This window comes from Martes martes (genome assembly GCF_963455335.1).
Source record: "Martes martes genome assembly, chromosome: 10".
Taxonomy (NCBI): Eukaryota; Metazoa; Chordata; class Mammalia; order Carnivora; family Mustelidae; genus Martes; species Martes martes.
In genome coordinates, this window is record NC_137898.1 from 78,562,248 (window position 1) to 78,585,460 (window position 23,213).

At 38.8% G+C, this 23,213-nt stretch overlaps 1 protein-coding gene across 2 annotated transcripts in view; it reads right to left on the bottom strand.

Annotated features, from left to right (window-relative positions):
- The window catches only part of SESN3 (sestrin 3), a gene marked incomplete at its 5' end in the record, with an annotated part of 73,775 nt that extends 55,582 nt beyond the window's left edge, over positions 1 to 18,193 (bottom strand). The window contains one exon of one of the 2 annotated variants that reach the window (XM_080816058.1): positions 18,019 to 18,193. In XM_080816058.1, coding sequence (XP_080672184.1) covers positions 18,019 to 18,096 — 78 coding nt within the window. The remainder of the gene's footprint in view (positions 1 to 18,018) is intronic. The other variant, XM_080816057.1, reaches the window with a different exon arrangement.
- Between the last annotated feature and the right edge of the window lie 5,020 nt (positions 18,194 to 23,213).

Consider the following 23,213-nt stretch of genomic DNA (forward strand, 5'->3'; position numbering starts at 1 on the left):
GAGAGAGAGAGAGAGAGAGCGGGTGTGAGTGGGGTCGGAGAGGGCACCCAGGAATTGACATTACTAATTTGAGTCCACACTTCTTTTTTAAGTAATTATTTGAGAGAGAGAGAGAGAGAGAGCGGGTGTGAGTGGGGTCGGAGAGGGAGAGAATCTCAAGCCAACTCCCTGCTGAGCATGGAGCCCAAAGTGGGACTTGATCTCAGGACCCCGAGATCATGACCTGAACTGAAATCAAGAGTCAGATGCCCAACTTACTGAGCCACCCAGGCACCCCTGGAGTCCACCTTCTAGTTTCTTTACCTTTTTAAGAATGAAAATGGTACGAAGTCATATGACGTCAAAGGATATCCTTTAAAAAAAGAAACCCAGCCTTTTCTACTCAATAACCTATTTCAGACAATACATTCACTATTCACTTCAATGCACAAATCTAATCCCAAGAGCAGTCCAGTATACCACTGCATTTAGGTCACATATCTGCTCAGTTGATTCCCTTATTAAGAGTAACCTCAGACCAGGAAGCATTTACTGATGATACTTTAAAAAGTAAGAGATGATTCACCTGGAAATGAACCCTTACTGAGATAAGGCTTAGTTGAGAAGGAAATACATACAGAAAAGACAAAAGATTACAGATGATAATGTGGTTTTATTCTTTAGCTCCTACTAAACAGCACTCTCACGGACCTTTATGGAAGGCGAGGTGGCCCAACAGTGAGAACCAAAGTTTTGGCTCTTAAGTAGGTATGGATGCAAGAGGGAACAAGGAAGGTGGGCAGGTTGCCAGTGGAGTCTCCTAAGTGATCCGTAGACACAAAATTATAGGAAGCAGTTGGGGGAAAAAATAGGCACGGAGTGTTGCTTTTATTTTTAATCTTGTCACTGCTTCCAGTGTTCCCCGGAGAATTCTATTTAAATATAATCAAGAATGACCCATAATTTAGTATTTTTATTCTTTATGAGAATAAAATTACAACTAGAGCTAGGCAACCCTTTTTTTCTCAGATATGAGCCCCAATCCTAAACTTACATCTGAGCTGCTCAAATTTTCCATTAATCTTAAGATAATAGTTATTGCTCCTTAATTAAGGGAAGGATTGTTGTATAGCATTTTGAAATGCTCAGATGAAAAGTGCTATGTAAAAAAAAAAAAACATGTTATGCTAGCTTCATCAGACAGGCAATAACTGACAGGAAATATTCTCATACCTTCCTTTTGCTGCACTGCTATTTTAGACCATGAAAATGCCTTTCTAAATTTCCTATTTTATGAGTCTCAAAGTCAAAAGCTGACTGCCCATTGCCATGGAGACAGTTCTATTTAAGGTACTATATTAGTCCTTTCCTCGCAGAAGGATAGAAAAGTGGTCAATAGAAAAGCATCACTCTCCATGGGTTAGAATTAAGTAATTACATATGGTTCTGGGGGCAGCAAACACATAAATAGAAATTTAGGAGTAGGGGGCAATTTAATACAGCTTGTTATTTTTCTTGAGAAAGGTTAACACAGGTTAGATTTTACCACTAAGCTAGAGACGATAAGAGAAAAACTCCCATTACCTCAAAATTATATGCAACCGAATAAGAAGATAAAATTATTTCTATTTACTATCCTAGAGAGAACTGCAACTGGCCGAAGCAATTTTTCCTCTCAAAGAGCAACCTTTTATCCTTTGGATTTATAGAGAGCCCACGTATAAGAGACATTCCATAAGTTTCCTTTGTGTTAATTTTCAGACTTCCTGATTTGGCTTTCTGACATCCCATCTGTAACTGAAGGGTAAGCTACCAGTTTATAGGTAAAGAGGAATAGCCGTAATTCACATGTATGTTTAAATTTGTCTAAGGGACTCAAAACAAAACAAACAAGCAAACAAAACAATCAAAAACTTCCAATCTTTCAATCCTAAACCTGTCTTTAGGACAAATATTATCACTTCTCTTTCTGTTTCAGAAAAAAAAAGGTCCAAAATTATAATATTCTGTGAAATAAAAATAATTTAAGATGGTGAGACCCGGGGCGCCTGGGTGGCTCAGTGGGTTAAAGCCGCTGCCTTCGGCTCAGGTCATGATCCCAGCGTCCTGGGATCGAGCCCCACATCAGGTTCTCTGCTCAGCAGGGAACCTGCTTCCTCCCTTCTCTCTCTGCCTGCCTCTCTGCTTACTTGTGATCTGTCTGTCAAATAAATAAATAAAATCTTTAAAAAAAAAAAAAAAAAAAAAAAAAAAGATGGTGAGACCCATCCAAGTCTATCAATGTTGGTACTAACACACTATTTTTATGTAAATAAGCAATTTCAAAAGATACTTTCATTTGAGTTCTGTCATAAAACAGCTTCTAAAACCCAACTCTCTTTTTTCCCCTTAAGCTAAAGTTCAGAATCCAGCAACAATAAAATAAGACATCATATTTCTTAGGGTAAGAGCATGTTGTACCAGATGGTCTCAAATCTATATTTTTTTAAACAGGCAAAGAAATCTTTCTGATTCTAGAGCTGATACTCTTTATTATCCATAAAGAGTAGGGATTTCATACTGACTTAATTTGAAACAATTTCCTCTTCTTACCCCATTTCTCAAACAATCGATAATGCATATTGGAAATAAGATGGATACACACAACTGTGATTTGTAGAAGCATTTGTTTAGTAACTGTAGACCAGTGGTTCTTGATCTTTAAGAACCCATCAGGATCACCTGGAGGGGTTTTTTACAATACAGATGGGTAGGCCTCACCTCCAAAATTTCCGATTCAGCAGAGCTGGGTCAGGGCCCCAAATAGTGCATTTTTAACAAACTCCCAGGTGATGCTGATGTTCCTGGTTCCAGGACCACACTTCAAGAACCATTGTCCTGGACATTAAATAGGCTTATTAGCTTACAGAATTCTTATTCTGTTAATATATCACTTCCATCTTTCCCCAAAGGAACCATTTTAAATAAAACAACAGCTTCGGTCTCAGGGGTGGGTCTGGGGGAGGACAGTCAATCTTAGCAATTTGGAAAGGATATCCATTCAATCAAAACCAAGTTAATTCCTAACACTTGTTATACAGTGGTTAGGCAGCTGCTGGGGTTACAATGACATTCAGGAAAACAAACCCTTGACCAACAAAAAAAGGTTGTGTCTCCTGTGGATTCAACTGGCCTTGAAAAGCAACTACCTACTATAAACTTGTGCAGAGAAACTTAGTAATTGAATGTAAGTTTTTTCTTAGAAATAACTGTAAACCAATTATGCATTTACATATGTTCCAGAAAACGTATGTATCACATTTCTGGGAGTTCAATCTAACTTTCCCACTGACTTACATTTTCATTTTAGACATGCCTTATCTTGAATTGATTGATCTACAACTGACAGCACATTGCATTTTGGTTTTCAAGTGCTGTACAGCTCTGTCAAATAGTTGATTATCCATAAACACTAAAATGCATTAAAATGACTATAAAGATAGAATAAAAAGAAGCATCCTTTTATAATAACAATATACTCCTCTACTATTTTATGGGTATGAAATGCATACCTGTCACTGACAAAGTAATGAGCTAGCTATAAGTACCAGTAGACAAACTACTTCATTCTCATGACATCAGAGTACCTTTGATAAATGGTAACACTGTAGTTTATTAAAAGCTAAAACTGTTAAAATGTACAGGCAGGGCAAGTTCAGACTTTAGTGGCATTCTAAAAGAAAAGTTCTAACACCTGATAGCATACTGACAGTAGGATTCTGAGTGAGTTTCTTACTCAGTTTTTTAAAAAATTCAACTGTTTCTATAAATATCTGAAGTTAGATGGAGTTATCATCAAGGTACTCATTAATGATCAATTCTTTCCATTTGCCACTGTGGCAAACATTGTTTCTGCAATAGCTTTAATAAAGACCATTAGTAAAGGAAACAAAAGAAAAAAACACATAGATGTACTTACCTTTAAAAGCTTACCATCAATTAAAAGTAAATTATTTTCCATGAATAGCTGCTTTTACATCATAGGATTTGTTTTAGAAACCCAAGTGCATCAATCCTAAAATTTATGTGGAACCACAAAAGATCCAGAACAGCCAAAGCAATCTTGAGGAAAAGAGTAAAGATCACACTCTCTGTTTCATCTATTACAAAGCTCTGGTAATCAAAATAGTATAGTATTGGCATAAAACAGATACGTAGATCAATGGAACAGAATAGAGAGCCCAGAAATAAACCCAAGCATATATTGTCAATTACTTTATGACAAAGGAGGCAAGAACATACAGTGGGGAAGGACAATCTCTTCCAAAATTGGTGCTGGGAAAACTGGACAGCCACACACAAAAGAATGAAATTGGACCACTATCCTAATCCATACACAAAAACTGACTCAAAATGGATGAAAGACTTGAACGTAAAACTAGAAGACATGTAACTCCTAGAAGAAAACAATGGTGGTAAGCTCTTTGACATCATTCTTGTTTTTTTTTTTTTTTAAATCTGACTCCAAAGGCAAAGGCAACAAGAGCAAAAATAAACAAGTGGGACTACATCAAACTAAAAAGCTTCTGCACAGCAAAGGAAACCAAAATAAAAAGGCAACCCACTGACTGGGAGAAAATATTTGCAAATCATATATCTAAAAAGGGGTTAATACTGAAAGTATATAAAAAACTGGTACAGTAACAAAAACCTCCAAACAACCCAATTTAAAAAAAGAGCAGAGGATCTAAATAGACATTTTCCCAAAGACATCCAGATGGTCCATAGGCACATGAAGAGATGCTCAATGCCACTCATCACCAGGGAAATGCAAATAAATCAAAACCACAATGAGATATCCCCTCGCACCTGTCAGAATAGCTATCATCAAAAGGACAAGAAATAACAAGTGTCAGTGAAGATGTGAAGAAAAGGGAACCCTTGTATATTGGTGGTGGGAATGTAGATTGATACAGCTACTATAGAGGACAGTATGGAGGCTCCTCAAAAAAATTGAAAGTAGAACTGTCATATGACCCAGCAATTCCACCTCTGGGTGTTTATCTTAAGAGAACAACAAGCCTGACACCTAAAAAGGTATCTGCATCTCCAGTTCACTAAAGTATTATTTACAACAGCCAAGACAAGGACATAACCTAAATGGCCATCGATGAATGAATGGACAAAGATGATGTCATATATATACACAATGGAATACCACTCAGCCATGAAAAAAGACTGAAAGCTTCTCATTTGCAACAAGGACAGACCTTGAGGGTATTATGCCATGTGAAATAAGTCAGACAGAAAAAGACAAATACTGCATGGTTTCAGTTACCTCTTGGAAATCTAAAAAAATAAATGAACACAACAAAAAATCAAACTCATACAGAGACTGGATGGGTGGAGAGGAGAGATACAGGGGAGAAGACAGTGGAGGGGTGAACAAAATTGGTGATGGGGATCAAGAAGCACAAATTTCCAGCTATAAAATAAATAAGTAGTGGGGATGGGCTATACAGCATGGTGACTGTACTACTGGTAGCACAATGGAAAGTTGCTAAGAAAGTAAACCTTCAAAGTGCTCATCACAAGAAAAAAAAAATGTCATAACTTTGTGTGGTGTCAGGTGGTAACTAGACTTATTGTGGTGATCATTCAACAAGGTATATAAATGTCTAAGCATTATGCTGTATACCTGAAACTAATATAATGTATATCAATTATACTTTAAAAATAAAACCAAGAACACCAGATTAGTGATTACTTCATAACATAAAAGAGAACTAGATAAGCATAATCATACATATCAGTACTTGGGTTATATAAATTTAATTCTCCCATATAGAATCATAACAATATGCAATCATAACAAGAGTTGGTCAAAAGAACTCCCTACCAGATCTAGTATGAAGCACACAATATTAAAATACATAGCTTGTCTGTCAATCTTCACTTCAGTGAAAATTCTGATTCAGGGTCTGAATCTTGCACTTGGTATTGGCTTTGTCATTGCTCTAGACATCATTAGATCTCAACCACGGAAGACATCATATACTGATACTTTTACAAAGGTGCAACCCTGGTAAATGGTGCCATTTTATATTCACTCACTAAATACTTGGTGTGAAATTTTAAAACTCTTCATCTTAAAAAGTATCCTGAATAATTAACGATTTTCCATTTTTGAATTATTGACAGCCATCACTTCTGCTCACCAGAGGAGGGGTTTGTTTCCACTGAATTACCCTCTCCTCACACATACTGCCCGTCCCAGCACTTGGGTACGACCCTTATCAGCTCTGGAGTATGTGTTTGTCTCACTCACCATATGACACAGTTCTTGCATGCCTCTATGTTAATGTTGGTGGAGGAATTAAGACAATGAGTTCAACACTTTAAAATTCACTATAGAAAAAGTATGCGTGTTGCGTTGCCCATCTGTAGTCATAAGAAACGTCTAGGGAACTATCCTATATTCTACTCACTCAAGACCTCAAAGACACTAAGGATGACAGAGCTCTGAAATCCTAACATGGGGATTCTGACCAGCACACAGAACACATTCAGAATCTTAAGCAACCAGTTTTGCACTATGGTCTCTCAAATCAAATCATTCGTTAGTTAGGTTTTGCAAAATTCTCAAAATGTAACTGTAATTAAAATGTAAGGCTGTGGAATATATAATGGTACTCCTACTAAAACCCCAACAAGGTGTGACATGGAGTTACTGCGAAAGAGCTAAAAAAAAAAAAAAAAAAAAAAAAAGGACTCTGTGTTAATAAGTGCTTAATGGCCTGACAAATGTGCTTTCAAGGATATTTAGTATCTACAGGTTTTTTGAAATTTTACTTTGGATAGATCCAAATTATGTTATCTATCCAGGTACTAAAGACAGGTCATTCTAATTAGATGTTTTTGCAGATGTGCTGTTTATTCATAGTCAGCTTTGGATTCATTTTGCACACTAATGAAAATACAGTTCGAATGATATAGGAATTTTTTTTTTTAGAGAGGTAATATACTGTCTATATGTTAGTAATGAGCAGGCGCGATCCAGAGAGGTCAGCTAATCTGGCCTCTGATGCCCACTCCCTTGCACTGTCCCCTACACCAAGAGGTCAGCTAGCTAGACTGCTGGCTATATCCAGCCTGCTGTCTCTTTTTTTACTGCCTGGGTTTTATATTTTTAAATAATTGAAAAAAAAACCCAAAAGCATATTCATGATATGGGAAAATAATATAAAATTACAACTGCAGTGTCCATAAACAAAGTTTTATCAGAATAAAACCCACATCCATTCCTAAGTATTCTTTTGTGCAAGAGACATACTTAGTATTTAGTGCCCTTAAGGATGAGGGGAAATATGTGTTTAGGCAAATAAAAATGTAAAAACCATTCTTTTTGATAAAAATATATACATTCCTATTTTATGCTTATTCTCTATGAGTTGTCTTTGGCTGGTTTTGCCATCCAAGAACAGAGTTGAGTTGTTGTTGCACGGAAACTACCTAGGCCTCATTTTGGGCTTGTGGACGTAAAATATTCACTATCTAGTTCTCTATAGAAGAAATTTGCCAAACACTATTTATACCATCTGTCAAATGAGGGACATAATTGTGAAGCTCTGTTTCGGAGATCCAGATGTAGGCTGTATCGGCACCCAGCTTACGCCAAGAACCCTGATGTCCTCACTGTGTGTGTTTTCAGCACCTAACAGGTAGGAGCATCTGAGGTTTGCTGAATGAATATATAAAAGAATGACAGATATTCATATAATATGTGAGTGGTTTATAAACATTAACAGCCTTTACATTTCTTGCCTGTTTAAAAGTATGAAGGCCATGAAGGAGTAGTAACATTGAGATACAGAATAAGCATAAAATGGCAATGTATGTATTTTTACGGAAAAAGAGAACTGTTTTCACATTCATATTTGCCTAAACATATATTTCCCCCCATTTTTAAGGGCACTAAATACTAAGTAGGTCTCTTGCATAAAAGAACACTTACGAATTCATACTAGTCTTGGGTATTCAACAATGCACTTTGCCTAAATAATATTAAAACTTAGACCTTGTGGTTATTTTAATAGCTACCCAATATAAAACAATAGCTTACAAGATTATTAACTACATAGGTCATACTCTATTAAAAAAATAAAAGTACAACACAAATAGATATTCTGCACCCCCCCAAGAATTCACTAATTTCAGCTAATATATTATACAAAAAGGTTTATAGAGAAGAAATTGAATATTATTTGGGATTTAGTGCTGTGATACCTTTCTTTAGCTTAGGTGATTTTTGTTTTAATCCCTTTTTGGTGGAGTAAATTTGCTGGGTGTGTTTTCCTTTATTAATTTATACCAAAAAAATAAGATATACAAGTTAAATCCCTAATCTCATATAAAGAAGGAAACTTTCTGAGGGGTTAATTTCTTTTTTCATTTATATTACCTTAAAGACAAAATGTAAAGTAAAAAATATCCCACCCAGCTTAAAATGAACTGTGCTGGGCCAGAGCCATAGGAAGAAAGTATAAAACATATAAGGATAAGCCAGCTTGATGTTGGGCCCTTGGTTATCCCAACACCTCACCATCACCCAGTATTTATCTCCTTCTTTGTTTCAACTGTTACTTGAATACTGGGTAGAACTGCATCCACAGAATTTTCCTGTTAGACACAATAACCAAACACAGTCTCAGAGGGAACATATGACAAAATATTTTTGGTCAAAATCATTTACCCTTTTTACTGTTAAGCATGCAAGTTAGGAAAGCCCTCCAGTGAAGCAGTTACTTAGATTTTGGAATGCAATTTCCCCTGGAGACAATGTTATACTTAGTGGCTAGGTTTCCAAGCTAATGAGTAAAGGTGTGTTGAATATAACTGTAATATTAATAGTAGTTAACTAGATATCTTACTGTGTTTCTATGGAAAGACTCTCAAGAGTTCTAATTTACAAATAGCAGGACCACATCTTCCCACAAACTCCTCTCCCCAACATAAACCCTTTGTAACAATGGTAACTCCTCTGTAAGTCTTCTGTAAATGTTGTCGCATACAAAAGGTAGGTAAGGGGAGCCGGTGGCTGGACACCAGTCCCAGGATCTGGGCTTCCTTCTAGCATCATTTTTGCCTTACCATAGAAAGCCAAAATGAATGGTGGAAATGAGCATTTATGTTACATCTTCATAAATAACTTTTTTTTACTGCAAAATGTCACTAAAAATTGAGAACATTTCTTTAGAGGTCCTACAAAACACTCAAAATGTTTCTAGACGATGTCTTGAATGCATCAGTGTTGCTGAACTAATGAATGACTGACTGGCAAAAGAAATAGGTCAATGTTTGCTGGAAAGTTAGGAAAAATCCATCCTGGGATTAGGAAGAATGATCAAATAATTAACAACAGACCTAGGTAACAGATCTAACTAGATAGGCCGAAACCGTCTATGAGAATCTCAATTTGTCAATTGATTTAATCTTTTAAAGAAATTTGCATTTCTAATATAAAAATAAAATAGAAAATATCTGAATTTGAAATCTCTATTAATCTCTTGATGAATCAAGTCCTAGTAAGTTTTATTAATTTCACATTTTGTAAAAGTTGTTCCATAAAGAAAAGGTGTAATGTAAGGAAATTCAGTGTTTGTATCTGTATAAGGAGACAGACCTGGTTTCAAATCCTGAGTCTACCATCTATTGGTACTATGACCTTAAACAAGTAATTAAAGCTCTCTGAGCCCTAACTCTTCAACCATAAAATGTAATAATTCTTTATAGGATCATCATGATGATTAAATGTGATACATATGCAGGGCTTATATAGTTAAGTTTATGGCACACAGGAGGTATTCAAAAGAAGCTAGTGGGTTGCCTGGGTGGCTCAGTCAGTTGCGCGTGTGGGATGGAGCCCCACATCTGGCTCCCTGTTGAGCAGGGAGTCTGCTTCTCCCTCTCCCTTTGCCTGCTGCTCCCCCTGCTTGTGCTCCCTCTCTGTCAAATAAATAAAACCCTAAAAAAAAAGAAGCTAGTATCATTACTGACATTATAAAATGCACTTCAAGACTAAGAGTTATGATCTCAGGTAATTACAATAATCTTTCACAGAATCCAGCTTTAGTTAGCCAGGAGGTTAATTTCAGCCTTCTCAATATTCAGCCTATATCTATAACTGGAAAGAGAAATTCCATTTCTTCAAGCGACTAGTTTCATCTTTGTAATGGAAGGAGATGTAAAAATAAAATATATACCTAGAAATGAGAACATATACCTACCTCCACTACAAGTAGTTGTTAATTAGTAGAAAAAATAAGTCTCACTCAAATGTGTATTTTACACTTTAAGAAATCTCTGGTGCAAGAAATAATATGGCTCTAAATCAGCCATTTTTATACTTGTTCATCCTTATTCATATATGATATGTTTAATACATTCTTCATGAAACCTAAGGTTAAATGCCCGTTACTCCTTATTGGAAGCTTTGAGCAACAAAATGCAAGGTTATTCCAAACCACCATGAAACATCCCATAATATTCATGTGTCCCTCCGGGGGCAGTCAATATCCTGGCCCGTGGACCAAAAAGTGACTCACTTCTGGGTGGACCTAAAAAAGTAAAGGCTAACTAAGGGGCAGTCCAGGCCCAGGAACAGTTGTCTGGTTCAGTTACCAAGGGAGTGCTTGCTGGCCAAGGGGATCACAGCTGTCTTGGGAGATTTCCAAAATAAAGGGCTTGGGGAAAGTGGAAGAGGGAAAGGCTTAGCCAGAATAATATGTGAAAAGAACCTTAGAAAGAGGCCTACAGGGAATCTTGGAAGTTTGAAGGTATGTCCTTAGTACTCCAAAACTGCCATCCCTTACGGAACCTAGCACATTCCAGGAGATAGAGTATATGTCCATAACAAAGCAATGGCTATTTTACATTTCTGAAAAAGACCAATAGCTAAGGCCATTGTCCTGACCCTCTTAGTGAACTGACATCCCCGCCCCCTATCTGAACTCCCTCCAAAACATAGCATACTTCACTGAAACATTCCCAGGGTCATGAAGATGGTAAAGTCATCTTTGCCACTGAACTCAAAGTGTTCTTTCTTCGTAGAGAACAAAATATGACTGTAAAGACCAGACATATCAGACAAATATCAAACCTATTTTGGAAAATTTGAGAGAAGTTCTCATTTTATCAGATTATATTATATTCAATATAAGTATACTGCCAATGTTTATAAGAGCAACAGATCTTTAAATGAGAATTCTAATTTTGCTAAAAATAAACTTTCTGTTAACTAGATCCCAAACAAGAGGAAACCTAGTAGGGGAAAGATATATGTAAATAATTGTTAATTACAGTTTAATGTGTTAAGTGTGATAAATGCAGTACATTTGGGCAGAACAGCAGCCCTGAGGAGCTAGAAGGAAAGTGGTTTAAAGATCAGGAAACACTTTGGAGATGTCACAAGCTCTGAAGATTTTTGAAAAATTGGAATTCTACCTGTTAACCATAGACTTAGATGGTATAGGATATATGTTTTTAAGTAGTTTATACCTCATCTACTTATGCACTTAAGGTAACTGTGTGGGACACATCACCAATCACTTTGGTTTTGCCATGTATTTACTGTATATTGGTGAATCTCACCTCCTCCCCCATCCCTGCCCCCCACCACAGTGGTATCGTAGGGATTGTCTAGATACTGGCAGTCATTTACAGGTCTCACCAGATCTAATCGAATAAATAGAGCTTATGCCCACTGAACTGCAGGTGGCTGTCTGTTGCAGCTTGTGTGGACAGAGTAACCTGCACCTCCTACAACACAAAATAGAAAACGCCCTGTCTTTGAGGATTGCAGTATTTAGGGACTCCCACATTCAGAGCTGTCCTATCTCCTATCTACAGTGGTGGTTTTCTTTTTCCTTTATTCTAGCAATGCTTGTTATCAGCAGTCTACAGTAATACTTCTGATTCTTTCTTGTCTCTTCTTCTTCTGTTGCTTCTCCCACATGTCTCAACTTTCAAGAAAAAAGGCTAACCTGGCTACTCTGAACCTTTCCTTTTCAGCCAAGAGCCAACTGATTAGAACACAATGGACATAATCTTTGGATCTGACCATTCTTCATTGCCAAGTACTTAGAATATTCTCTCAGAGCCAGAGACGTGTTTTTGCCCCTCCCTGGTTTTTACCAGGTAAGGGGATGCTTGCGAAAAGTAAAGGTCATTTCTAGTTAGCCTAACCCTTACTTCAAGAGTGGAGAAGCTTCTATGATGTCACTGAAAAGGTACTAGGCAGCCTCTGCAAGTGATCCTCACACAGAATAGAGGTGACTGGGTTGGCCTCATCTACATTTTCTGTGAGCAGTATCTGCCTTTTGTTTTCCCCATAGATTCCTGAGAATTACATTTATATGTACCATACATGTATATGAACTCTGGCTCAACAGTTCTCAAATGTTCTGGTCTTGGAACTGCTTCACACTCTTAAAAATTTCAGAGGAAACCAAAGAGATTTTGTTTGTGTATGGGTTATAACTGTCAATATTTACTGTATTAGGAATTAAAACTGAGAAAATGTTAATTCACTTAAAATAATAAATCCATTACATGTTAACATAAGGCACATATTTTTAGGAAAATAACTTTATTTTCCAAAACAAAAAAACAGTGAGCAGAGTGACATTAATGGCTTGCAGATCTCTTTAGTATCTGTTTAATAGAAGACAGCTGAATTTTATATCTGACTCTGTATTCAATCTGTTGCAATGTTTTGATTGAAATATGAGAGGGAAATCTGGCCTCACACACACATTAAAAAGTCGGGAAATGAAGGAGTTAACTGTGAATATGCTTCTTTGATAGCACACCAAAACTCCACAAGCAGAGCTTCCTAATAGTTCCCTACAACGTGGAATCTGAAACCCTATCAGGAAACTGAACCTTCTCTACCCTGTTATATTAAAATCTATTTGCCTAGCTTGCACTTCCAATGGATCTTTTACCCATGTAGGCTTTTGATAAACATTTGCTCAAAAATGAGCATTTTTGGTCACTGAAGAACCACTGACGATATTTGTTGCCAGGAAGAGAAAGAATGGCCAGGTGGAGTGTTTGGGGGATCTAGAGCCATTCACAGACGCTGAAGATATTATTCCCTGGCAGCTTCAATACTTCAGGGGACCATAAGAATATTATTTTATTACAGAAGTGGTTCTAAGAATTAAATGGACCCTTTTACTAGTTGTAGGATATAGGTCACTGCACTTAAATTTTCTGAGAGAAGCAACTGAGATAATGTGAAAGCACTCAAAAAATAGTGAATGAAAGTCTAGACAAAACTTGAGTTATTACCCAATACTTTCAAAAAGGAAAAAAGGGGTAGAAATGGGGAGAAGAGACTGACACCTTTCCTCCCATAACTCTTTTCCTAAATTAGAACTATTCTTTGCTTTACTCTAGATACCCCCAACTTCTATTAAATATAGTCATCTTTGACTTTTTAGTCCTTTCAAACTAAATAGTAAATTTCCTCATCTGCCGAAGTGTCGAAAAGGTGATTTCATTTTATCTAATTATTGAAAAAAATAAAAGCAATGCACTGGATTAGTACATAAGAGGGGGAAGAGTAGGTATAAATAGAAATATGCAAATCAAAAACCAGTATGTTGATCATTCTAACCAAAGCATAGTATCTTTACCTCTCACTTACAGACATTATAGTTAAAAAGGACAGAAAAGTGAAGACTAACCAAATTACTCACTATGTACTGAAATATATTGCTGTAACTCACAAAACTACAGTGACCTGGAAAAATAAATAGGCTCATATGTTTCTTATATTTATAAGTTACACTTCATGGTTTACAAAGCACTTTAACACATATTCTCTCTCTCGAGCTATGCAGCAACCTTTAAGTCAAACAGAAATTATCTACATTTTTACAGAAAAAAATTTGTCTTCAAGGAAATTAACTAATTTGCCCCAAATTAAAAGACCTGCCAGAGACATACCAAACTACAAGATCTATCAGAGACCATGAGCACATCTAGTGGCTTCCTGCATCACTACATTAGAAGGTATGTTTTGGCAGTTCCCAGGGGGTAGGAAGGTGGGAGAAGTAACAGAATCCCTTTTACAAATGAAATTTCAATTGGATCCAAATGATGCAACATATAAATACACAAAACAATGATTTTAATGTGCTTTAGTTATGAAGTAACAATTACTGTTAACAGGAAGTTTGTTAACAAATAAAACTGTAACAGTAGAAATATAACATGAGTAGATACACGTGGGAAGGATATTTTTTTAACCATCTTTCTTATCAATAGCATATTAACAAAAAGGTTAAAATACATGTATAAGCATAACAGAACAAGCTTTAATTCACAGCCTGTACATAATAATCTTGTAACAAAAGATAACTTTTAAAACAATCTGTTAAAATTTGGTAAAACATATTTTGGTGTAGCTGTATTTTTAAGTTACGACTTAAGAATAAGTGTAATTGTATTTAAAAAGGCATTTTAGGGCTTCCTAAAAAGCAGCTTGAAAACCATTGTATAATGGTTTGCTATCATATATTCACTGCTTCATCTCTACCTAGTTAAGATAAACTAAGATAAAACAAGTAAAAAGATAAATTAGTAAAAAACTGATTTTGACAATCAAAAAAATATATATAAGAAACCTAATTAACCAAGAATACAGCTACAAAAATCAGCCAAAGCAATTACATTCTACATTCTATTGAATGAACCTTATAAAATTGCTATTAATTGACAATTTTAATTATAAAAGTGAGGTTCATATGGCTCAACTTAGTATTTCCCATTTTATTTTTGGAGTCCTTTCGCTTAAAAAACCACCAAAAAGTTGCCAAAATAATTGATTATAGAAACAAAGTGGAAAAATGAGATACCCAACAAAAAAACCTATCTCTAGAACTACCTAAACACAGTAAGAATTTTTAAATGTTAAAGTGCAATTTTATTCACTTCACTAGCACTGGCAGCTCAATACTCAAAAATATTGTAATATGCCCCCTTTCATTCATCAGAAGATTAGTGGACTGACAGTTACCTACCTTAATGCAGTTTGGTACTCCACTTTGAAATTTATCCAGTTGTCACCGGAATTTCTTCAAGAAACATGTATTTTACTTCAGAACTCATTAACTTTTCCAAAGTAAGTGGAAGCATTTCCTTTTTTATTAAAAACTTTATTGAATTATTTCATTGATAACAGAACTTAGAAAGAGTTATAGATGTGAGGATAGTTTGTTGTTCCTTCATTTGTTTCCCTGTATGGGAAATATATTCTTTTTACTAACCTAGGCTACCAAATTAGGCATATTCAATATTTTAAGAAGTCTTTCTACTTTGGAAGACACTGAATCAAAATTGTAAAAGCACTTCTAATAATGAATGTGACTCTCATACAATATATAACTCAATTTTCAGACATTGTTTAAACCAAGTTATTCCATTGAAGGTGAATCCAGTTCCTTTTGAAGTCCCCTCCCCCCAAATTCAACACATTGCAACAAATTAAGCTACTTAAAGAAAAAAGCTTCATGCCACATAAAAGGTGACTCTTTCCCCATCATTAATGAGGATTATAACAGCAAAGAGTAATTCACACTGGGTGTGCATGAGTTTCATTCTTCATTATGAACTGAACTAAAATTCAAAATGCTATGACTCACTTGGTTATTACTGAACACTTTATTAAGTGGAAAACAAGATAAATTCAAAGAATCACACTTTCAGAGTTACAGATGAATTTTAAAGTTATATAGTTTCTATCAAAAAGAAAATAATCTTTATTAGAAATAAACTCTTACATGCTATTTTTAGAATGATGAAGAATTTAAAATGCTAAACACTTGATATCTTTTAAGAGCACTTAAGAATAGCACTCTTTAAAAGCTACAAATATTGCCAAGTCATGTCATAACTGGCTCAAACAATCCCATTTCCATCTAAAGTTATTTCATGCTACTGCATGAATCAATATTAAATGCCTTGGAGTTACTAAAAGCTGGAATATTGGCAGAGGTACATAGCAATTACAAAATATGAAAATGGTGAATATCCATTTTCCATATACCTCTTTAAGAATGACTAGAAATGAGGATGTTCTTTCTAGGCAAATAGAAATAAGTTTCTTAAAAGCTAAGAGAAAGATATAAAGAATGCCAGCAAAGAGTGATGGATCCATAGCCATGGTTCTCTTTAAAAAAAAAAAAACAACCTAGATTTTGAAGTGTAATATCACCTCCAAACATTTTATTAGCCTACCAAATTGCCAGAGCCATTTAAAAAAAAAGTCAAAGTCAATATAGTCCTTTTGTTCCTTATTCAGTTAAAACAAAACAAAACAAAACAACTAGCTGTTATTTTAACCAGGCCTGAGTTTAATCAGATGTGTCTCAACCAAAAATTTTTTCATGTTAAAGACATAACTTACCACTTTTGACGTCAGGAAATAATAATAATAATTTTTTTTTTAAAAAAAGCTAGTTTCGATGACATCTGACCCTGAAGTGAAAGAGTTAACATTCAACTAAGCTGATCTGCACTTCTGATCCATTACATTTCTCACAAGCTGCCCTACAATGAGCTGAGCAAGTATCAACTGTAATTTGATCCCAGAGTTTATGGAAAAAAATAACTGCACATACTCAACATGCACATTTAATAAAAATCTGTTTCAAGAGAAACATATCCAATAAACACAATTTAAGGCATATTTAACCGTTCGATTAACTTCAAATCTGCAATCCTTTTGCTTTCTTCATGCTCTCAAAATAGTGGGGGGAAAAAAGCAGCAGCCCTACTGCAGGGAAAAGAAGCTTGAAAAACAACTTTGATTGGCACTTGGCCTGACCCACAGAGGAAGAAAAACAGTTTTTGGACAAAGAGCGCAAATATTTGAGCTTGCTTACTTACATGCTTTCTTTCTATTTTTAATATATAAATAACAGTCCCAATTGCACTGTATTTGGAGAAACTGACTAAAAACGGTGCCGTATTCGTCTTAGTCTTTCAGTCCCGATGCATTTGCACAGCTCAGCAATTTTAATTCATTTGTACTGGACAAACAGAAGCACCTCAACTACTGTTTCCGCTTAATGAAATGTAAAAAAACAGTTTGGAGAAAAAGAAAGTGATTATTATATTACCCAGTGGAGGCCGTTAAAGTCTGATAAAAAGCTTTTCTCGGTCTAAAGCGACATCTTCTCATTCCCCTCCCCCACCCCTTAACGGAGTGATTAAGCCAAGTAAGCTAAACAATTCTGGAGTAAACTTTCTATCAGTCACTCGGGGAAGCAATAAGCTGATTTGTACGTCTGATTTTTCTGGACCTACACGGGGTGGGGGCGGAGGGGGGATTGCTGAGGAGTGATAACCCGCGTCCACCTCTGTCTCCTCCTCCCCCAACCCCAGAGGAACTGTAAGGTCGAATAGCATTTCCCATGGGCATAAAGTTCAAGCTGCTTTACCAGTTCCTTTTAAGACTGAACTATAGACACAAGACTGCCGTCAGGAGAATGCAAAAAGGCGTGTTAAAGGAGAGCGCACAAGAAAGGCAGAAACGACCGAATAAACAAAAACCACCCCCGCCAAGAGTTAGCCACCCAGCAAAGAGGGAGCCAGGTTCCTCAAGACCAGACCAGGCTGTTCAGATTCCGCACCGACCTCCATCCACAGCACCCGGAGGAGGATCGCTCCCTCTCTCCGCCCGAGGAGCAGGCCGGAGGTGGCAAGGCAGGGAGGTGAGCCGAAAAACACACTACTGGCAGCAAAAAGAAAATCGGAAAAAAAAAAAAAAAATCCGAACCCCTCGGGACTAGCATCTCTCCCGGCGGAGATAAAACGCAGCAGTGCAAACCTCCACCCTCAACCCACGCCCCCTTCTTCGGTCCCGGCGTGGGGAAGGTGCCCGGGGATCCCTTTGAGCCTCGCCCCAACAGTGCGCCCCGGGACCGAGCAGCCCGAGCCCCGCCGGCAGGAAGCGCCCCTCTCGGGCTGGACCCCAGGCCGAGCCCGTACCTTCCGCAGCACTTTCCGGCAGTTGGTACAGAGCAGGTAGTTGGCGGCCGCCGACGGGCTGCTGCCGCCCCGGTTCATCGTGGCTGCGGGCGCCGAAAGCGAAGACGGACGGCGGGGCCGGGGCCGGGTATCACTGCGGCTGCCTGCGCCGCTGCGGGGTCGGACCGTCCCCCTGCCGCCGGCTGCGCTTCAGCCTCAGCCTCCCCCGGGCGGAATGTCGGGATGGGAGGCGACGGCCCGAGAGCGAGCGGCGCTGCCCGAGGCGACCACCGCGGCGGCTGCCGAAGCGCCGGCGGAGACGGTGGCGGCTGCTCCTCACCGGCCCGTTGTTCCTCCCGCCCCCATCCTCCAGACCCCCGCCCCCGCCAGGCTAGGACAAGCAGCCGCCACCGCTGCCGCCGCCTCCGCCGCCGCCGCAGCGCCTCAGTGCGGCCCCGCCCCCGCCTCCCCACCACCTTCACCACCTCCACGCTCCGGTACCGCCCCCTCCCGCCATTCGGACAGCCCCAGCCACGCCCCTGGGCCTCTAGCCCGCAGCCAATGAGCAACCAGAGCCCGGTTGGGAGCCGCGCCGGCCAATCACAGAGGCCGAGGACGCCTTGAATCTCCGGGCAAGTTAAGTTTATCTCCGAGGCTCGGAACTAGAGAGAGATGGCGGGTTAGTTAGGTAGTGGGGTGGAAGGGAATACAGTTTGTGCTGCTCCGCCAATAGGAGGAAGAGGGTGTGCCGTATGCAAAACATCCCTGGAAGCCCAGCCCCTCCCCGAAGACAAGCCACGCCCCCTTCTCTAGGTCCCTGCAAAAATGGTAAGGAGAGTGGGATAAAAAAACTGGGAGCTAGAGCCTCGCTAGAGGGTCTCAGCCTGAGCTAAATATTTCCTGGTTTCTTGAGAAAGGCTGGGGACGGGAGAGAGGCGGTAGCTAAAACGTTCACACTATCAGGGCAGTGACTAGGCTTTCTCTTAGCCAGAATCTTAGCTTAGCTGTAAAGAAGACTGCAGTCACGTAATGCTTGCCATCCAGGGATCTCAGAGAACTTTCTGCATCATGTATCTTGCTTGAGCCTTGTTTTGGAAAAGACCAATTACCTGAGTCTTGGGTGGGGAGGGGGATAGGGGTAGACGTCTGAGATATATTTACGCCACTAATCGAGTTGTGGGGGGGTGGTGGACACAAAACCTCCGGTTTAGCGGTTTCCCCCTCCATCTGAAGTACCTTCTCGCAGTCCTTTCAGCAGTGAAAGTTCCTTTATTTGTCCAGCACGAAAGGGCCAAAAAGACAGGTTTATCCTCTCACCCAACGGTCCTTTCTGAGACAGTTGATCAGAAGCATGGAGAACACAGAGCCTTGCTCGGGAAGAAAGGTTCAGAGAACAAATCGTCTGTAAACTATTGGGCTGGACTTGCCTCTTCCAAAGCTAAAAATGGTGAGTCAGGATTTTGGCGTCCACGCTCTAGGGAGAGAGGGCACATGTAATTGGGGAAAGCTCTGGCTGGCAGAGTGGGGGGGCGGGCAGGCGAAGGGGTAGCCAAGTCTCTCGGGGAGGCCAGCAACGCGCGTGCGGGTCCAGTGCGGGTTCCCGACGCGAGATGCCCGGAAACCTGCTCCCCAGTGAGAACAAAGGCAGGCGCCAAGCGAGAACCTGATTGGTGCCGGGTCCCCACCGGTGTCCTCCTGGCCCCGGAGACAACTTGCTTCACCCACTGGCGCGGAGCTCCGTGCTCACTGGAGCCCCAGCTCCCCACCCGCCCTTGGCCGTGACCACACAGGACTGTGCGTTATGACATCACCTGTTTTCGCTCTTCAGAACATGATCTGTATTCTCAGCTTCTCCTTTTTTAAAGGTCTCTAGTGGGCCGGGATTTGTGAAGGCCTGCAGTCCGCAGAATGAACCTGGAGATGATGTAAAAGAACGGTTTCACTGGTTTGCATTTCTTTCTTTTCTTCCTTTTCTTTTTCATTAAAACACACACACACACACACACACACACGAACAAACAAACAAACAAAAAACCCTGGTTCCCTTAGGGATTCAGTGTGGTGTTATAATGCAAAATCAGGAAGGTACACTTGGAGGAGCTAGCAAGTTTAGCATATCAAAGCTATTAGACCAAATTGTGTGGTTAAAACTGTCAATCTCATTTTTCAACAACTGCCTCCTCTGTCCCTTTTAGAGACCAACACACATACACCAAAGTCTACACAAGGAACAAAGGAAGTGGAAATCTGCCAGTGCCAGGTTTGATTAGATTAAAATCGACTGGAAAACCCCTGAAGGGTCTGAGTTTTGTGGTTGGGAAATGTGTTGATCCATTTAACTAGTGATAGCCAAAGATCCCTTGATGCTGTTGTAGACATATATAACCTAGAATAGCAATGGTGTGGGGAAGGTGCTTAACAATCAGAAACTGTAACAGCAAGAAGATTAGGTAAGGAGAGAAATCACCACCTGCTCTTCAATGCAGAGAACCAAGAAATCCAGGGAGAAAGTTAGCAAGGCACAGTTTTCCTAAGAACTGAAACACATATGTGTCCCCATTTAGTGGTAAATTTCTTGGGCTATGTTCCTGGCTGGTTCTCTCTTGTAAAGCAGATTTTATGTGAATACATTTTAAAGGATAGGAGATATTGAAGGGTGAAGTGAATTTTTGTGCAGAGATTGAATTTTCTCAGATAGTATTTTAGATTCAAATTGGTTTCAATCATATTCTTCGTATAACTTTTCCTCCTAGTAGTTAAAATCCCTTCACAGTGATGTTCTTTGAGCTCTTCATAACTAAGTTCCCCAGAAAGGATGGCCAGGAGAGTGTAATCTGCAGCTTTGTTTGTTCTGACAAAGATGGCTAAAGGGAGGTTTTAGGGGAATAGCTTCATTGATACATGTAGGTGACCAAAGGATGGCTCTCTCCACCAAACTCCTCCAAACTTTTGTAACATTAATTATCCAGAGGGACATTTATTTGACATTTAAGGGTGTGCTGCATTGTGACATTTCTTATATTGAACCCTTTTATATGTGTCTATGTTTCACCCCTAAAATCTTCAATCCAGTAACTCATTCTCAGCACACAACCTTCACACTTTCTTCTGGTCCTCACAACCCCCACTCTCCCACCGTCCTTCTCTGTGCTCATGTTAGTGTTCAACTTCTGGATCCTTCCTTTCTCTTCCACTTTTCACCTGGTCTCCCTTTCTTTTCTAACCAGCCTAGATAGCATAAAGCCCTGGATCACACTCTTAAGAGGGAAGAAAACAAAAAGCAGTTCTTTTGATTTCACACAGGATAAGGAGAAACTCCCTCCCTTTTGTTGTCTGGTATGTATAAAATAAAAAAGACCTTCAGAAAAGTAAGATATGGGTAAAATAACAACCAACATTGAGAACTACTTTTTAACTTTCTTATTACAAAATTAGGATGATACTTTATTAACTGACATTGTTTTTAGAAATTTTTGCTTGTTTTGAAATATTTCTTAAAAGGTGATACACCCACCCCACACACATAGGACATTCCATAACTTCTTTAGCCATTATCCCATTATTGAATATAGAAGCTGTTTCCAGTTCTTCATGGTTATGAATAATGCTATGATAAGCCTCCTCATACATAAGTTTCTGACAGCCCCTCTGATTCCTAGATATGGAATTTCTAACTGAAAGGATGTGAATATGTTTTAAGGCTCTTGTTACAATTTGCTAAAATATTTTGTGGATAGGTTTAACCACTTTGCACTCATCCCATAGTGAATGAGAATACAGGGGAGAGAATAATTTGGAAAGCACACATCTGAACTGTCATTTGCCGGCTTCAGGCCCATAAATAGTCCACTTACCTCCACTTCTAATGCTTTCCTCGCCCTTCTGCCTGGTGATTTTCAACTCCTGTTGAAAGATCTTCTGGTGGGGGTGCCTGGGTGGCTCAGTGGGTTGGGCCTCTGCCTTTGGCTCAGGTCATGATCTCAGGGTCCTGGGATGGAGCCCCACATCGGGCTTTCTGCTCTGCGGGGAGCCTGCTTCCCCCTCTCTCTCTGCCTGCCTTTCTGCCTGCTTGTGATCTCCCTCTCTGTCAAATAAATAAATTAAAAAAAAAAAAAAAAGAAAGAAAGATCTTCTGGTGGAGTCAAGCACTTGTCCAAGTGTCTATGGTGTCACCCTCTTACCTTTTCTTTAGCACAATCTCAGTATTGAAATGATTGCCTTAACTTCTGTTTTCTCATTAGACTGTGAACACCTTGAGGGCAGGGATGAAGTTACATTTATTTGTATTCTCTTTTTATCTTCATCTTCTTCTTCTTCTTCTTCTTCTTCTTTTTCTTTTAAGATTTTATTTCTTTATTTGGGGCGGGGAGCAGCAGAAAAAGAGGGAAAAGCAGATGGGGCTGATCCCAGGACCCTGGGATCATGACATGAGCCGAAGATAGACACTTAACTGACTGAGCCACCCAGGCGCCCCTACTTTGTATTCTCAATTCCTAGCTCAACAGGTAGAGAAGTGCTGTAAAAATCTTGGGAAAAAAATAATGATTTATTTTATTTCCAAGATTTAAAAATCTTGGAAAAAAATAATGTGTTACTTTCCTAAATACACCATTCATTCTTCTAGGCTATCTTTTGAATCTCGAATAACAGTGATAGCATCTTATAAAAGGGCCCCAGTAAATATTTGTGAATTGAGCATTTCACAAAACCATTGCTGCAGAGCAGATTGGCTGGATTCATGTCCTTATCTGTCACCAATTCCTTGTCTGACATTGAACATAATGATTCCTATGACTGCGCCTTGCTATTGCCTTTATAAAATGGAAGTTCTTGCCAGAAACTCAACGTGTAGGGAGGGTTGGGGGCCACTTTTCCTGTTCAGTAATTTTGAAAGAAGGTACCCTGTTAATAACATGCTGTGACTTTTGAACTTGAAATTGTTTACTTCTCTAGATATTCTCCTACTGACCTGAGAACTGGGCCCCATTATAGTTCCTAAATAAGGATTCAATTGAAAAAAATCAATTGCTAAAGATATTTTTAAAATTCCATGTCTTGAGACAATAGGTCATTTTCTAACATTTTGCCTTCTCAGACTTCTTTTTCCTTCTCCCTGGGGCACCCAAAGCATTTGGATAGCAGAAAGTGCTGCATTATTTACAAATTTGCAAATACTGTAATTTGTTTTGTGCACAAAGGAATTTGCACTTCACACA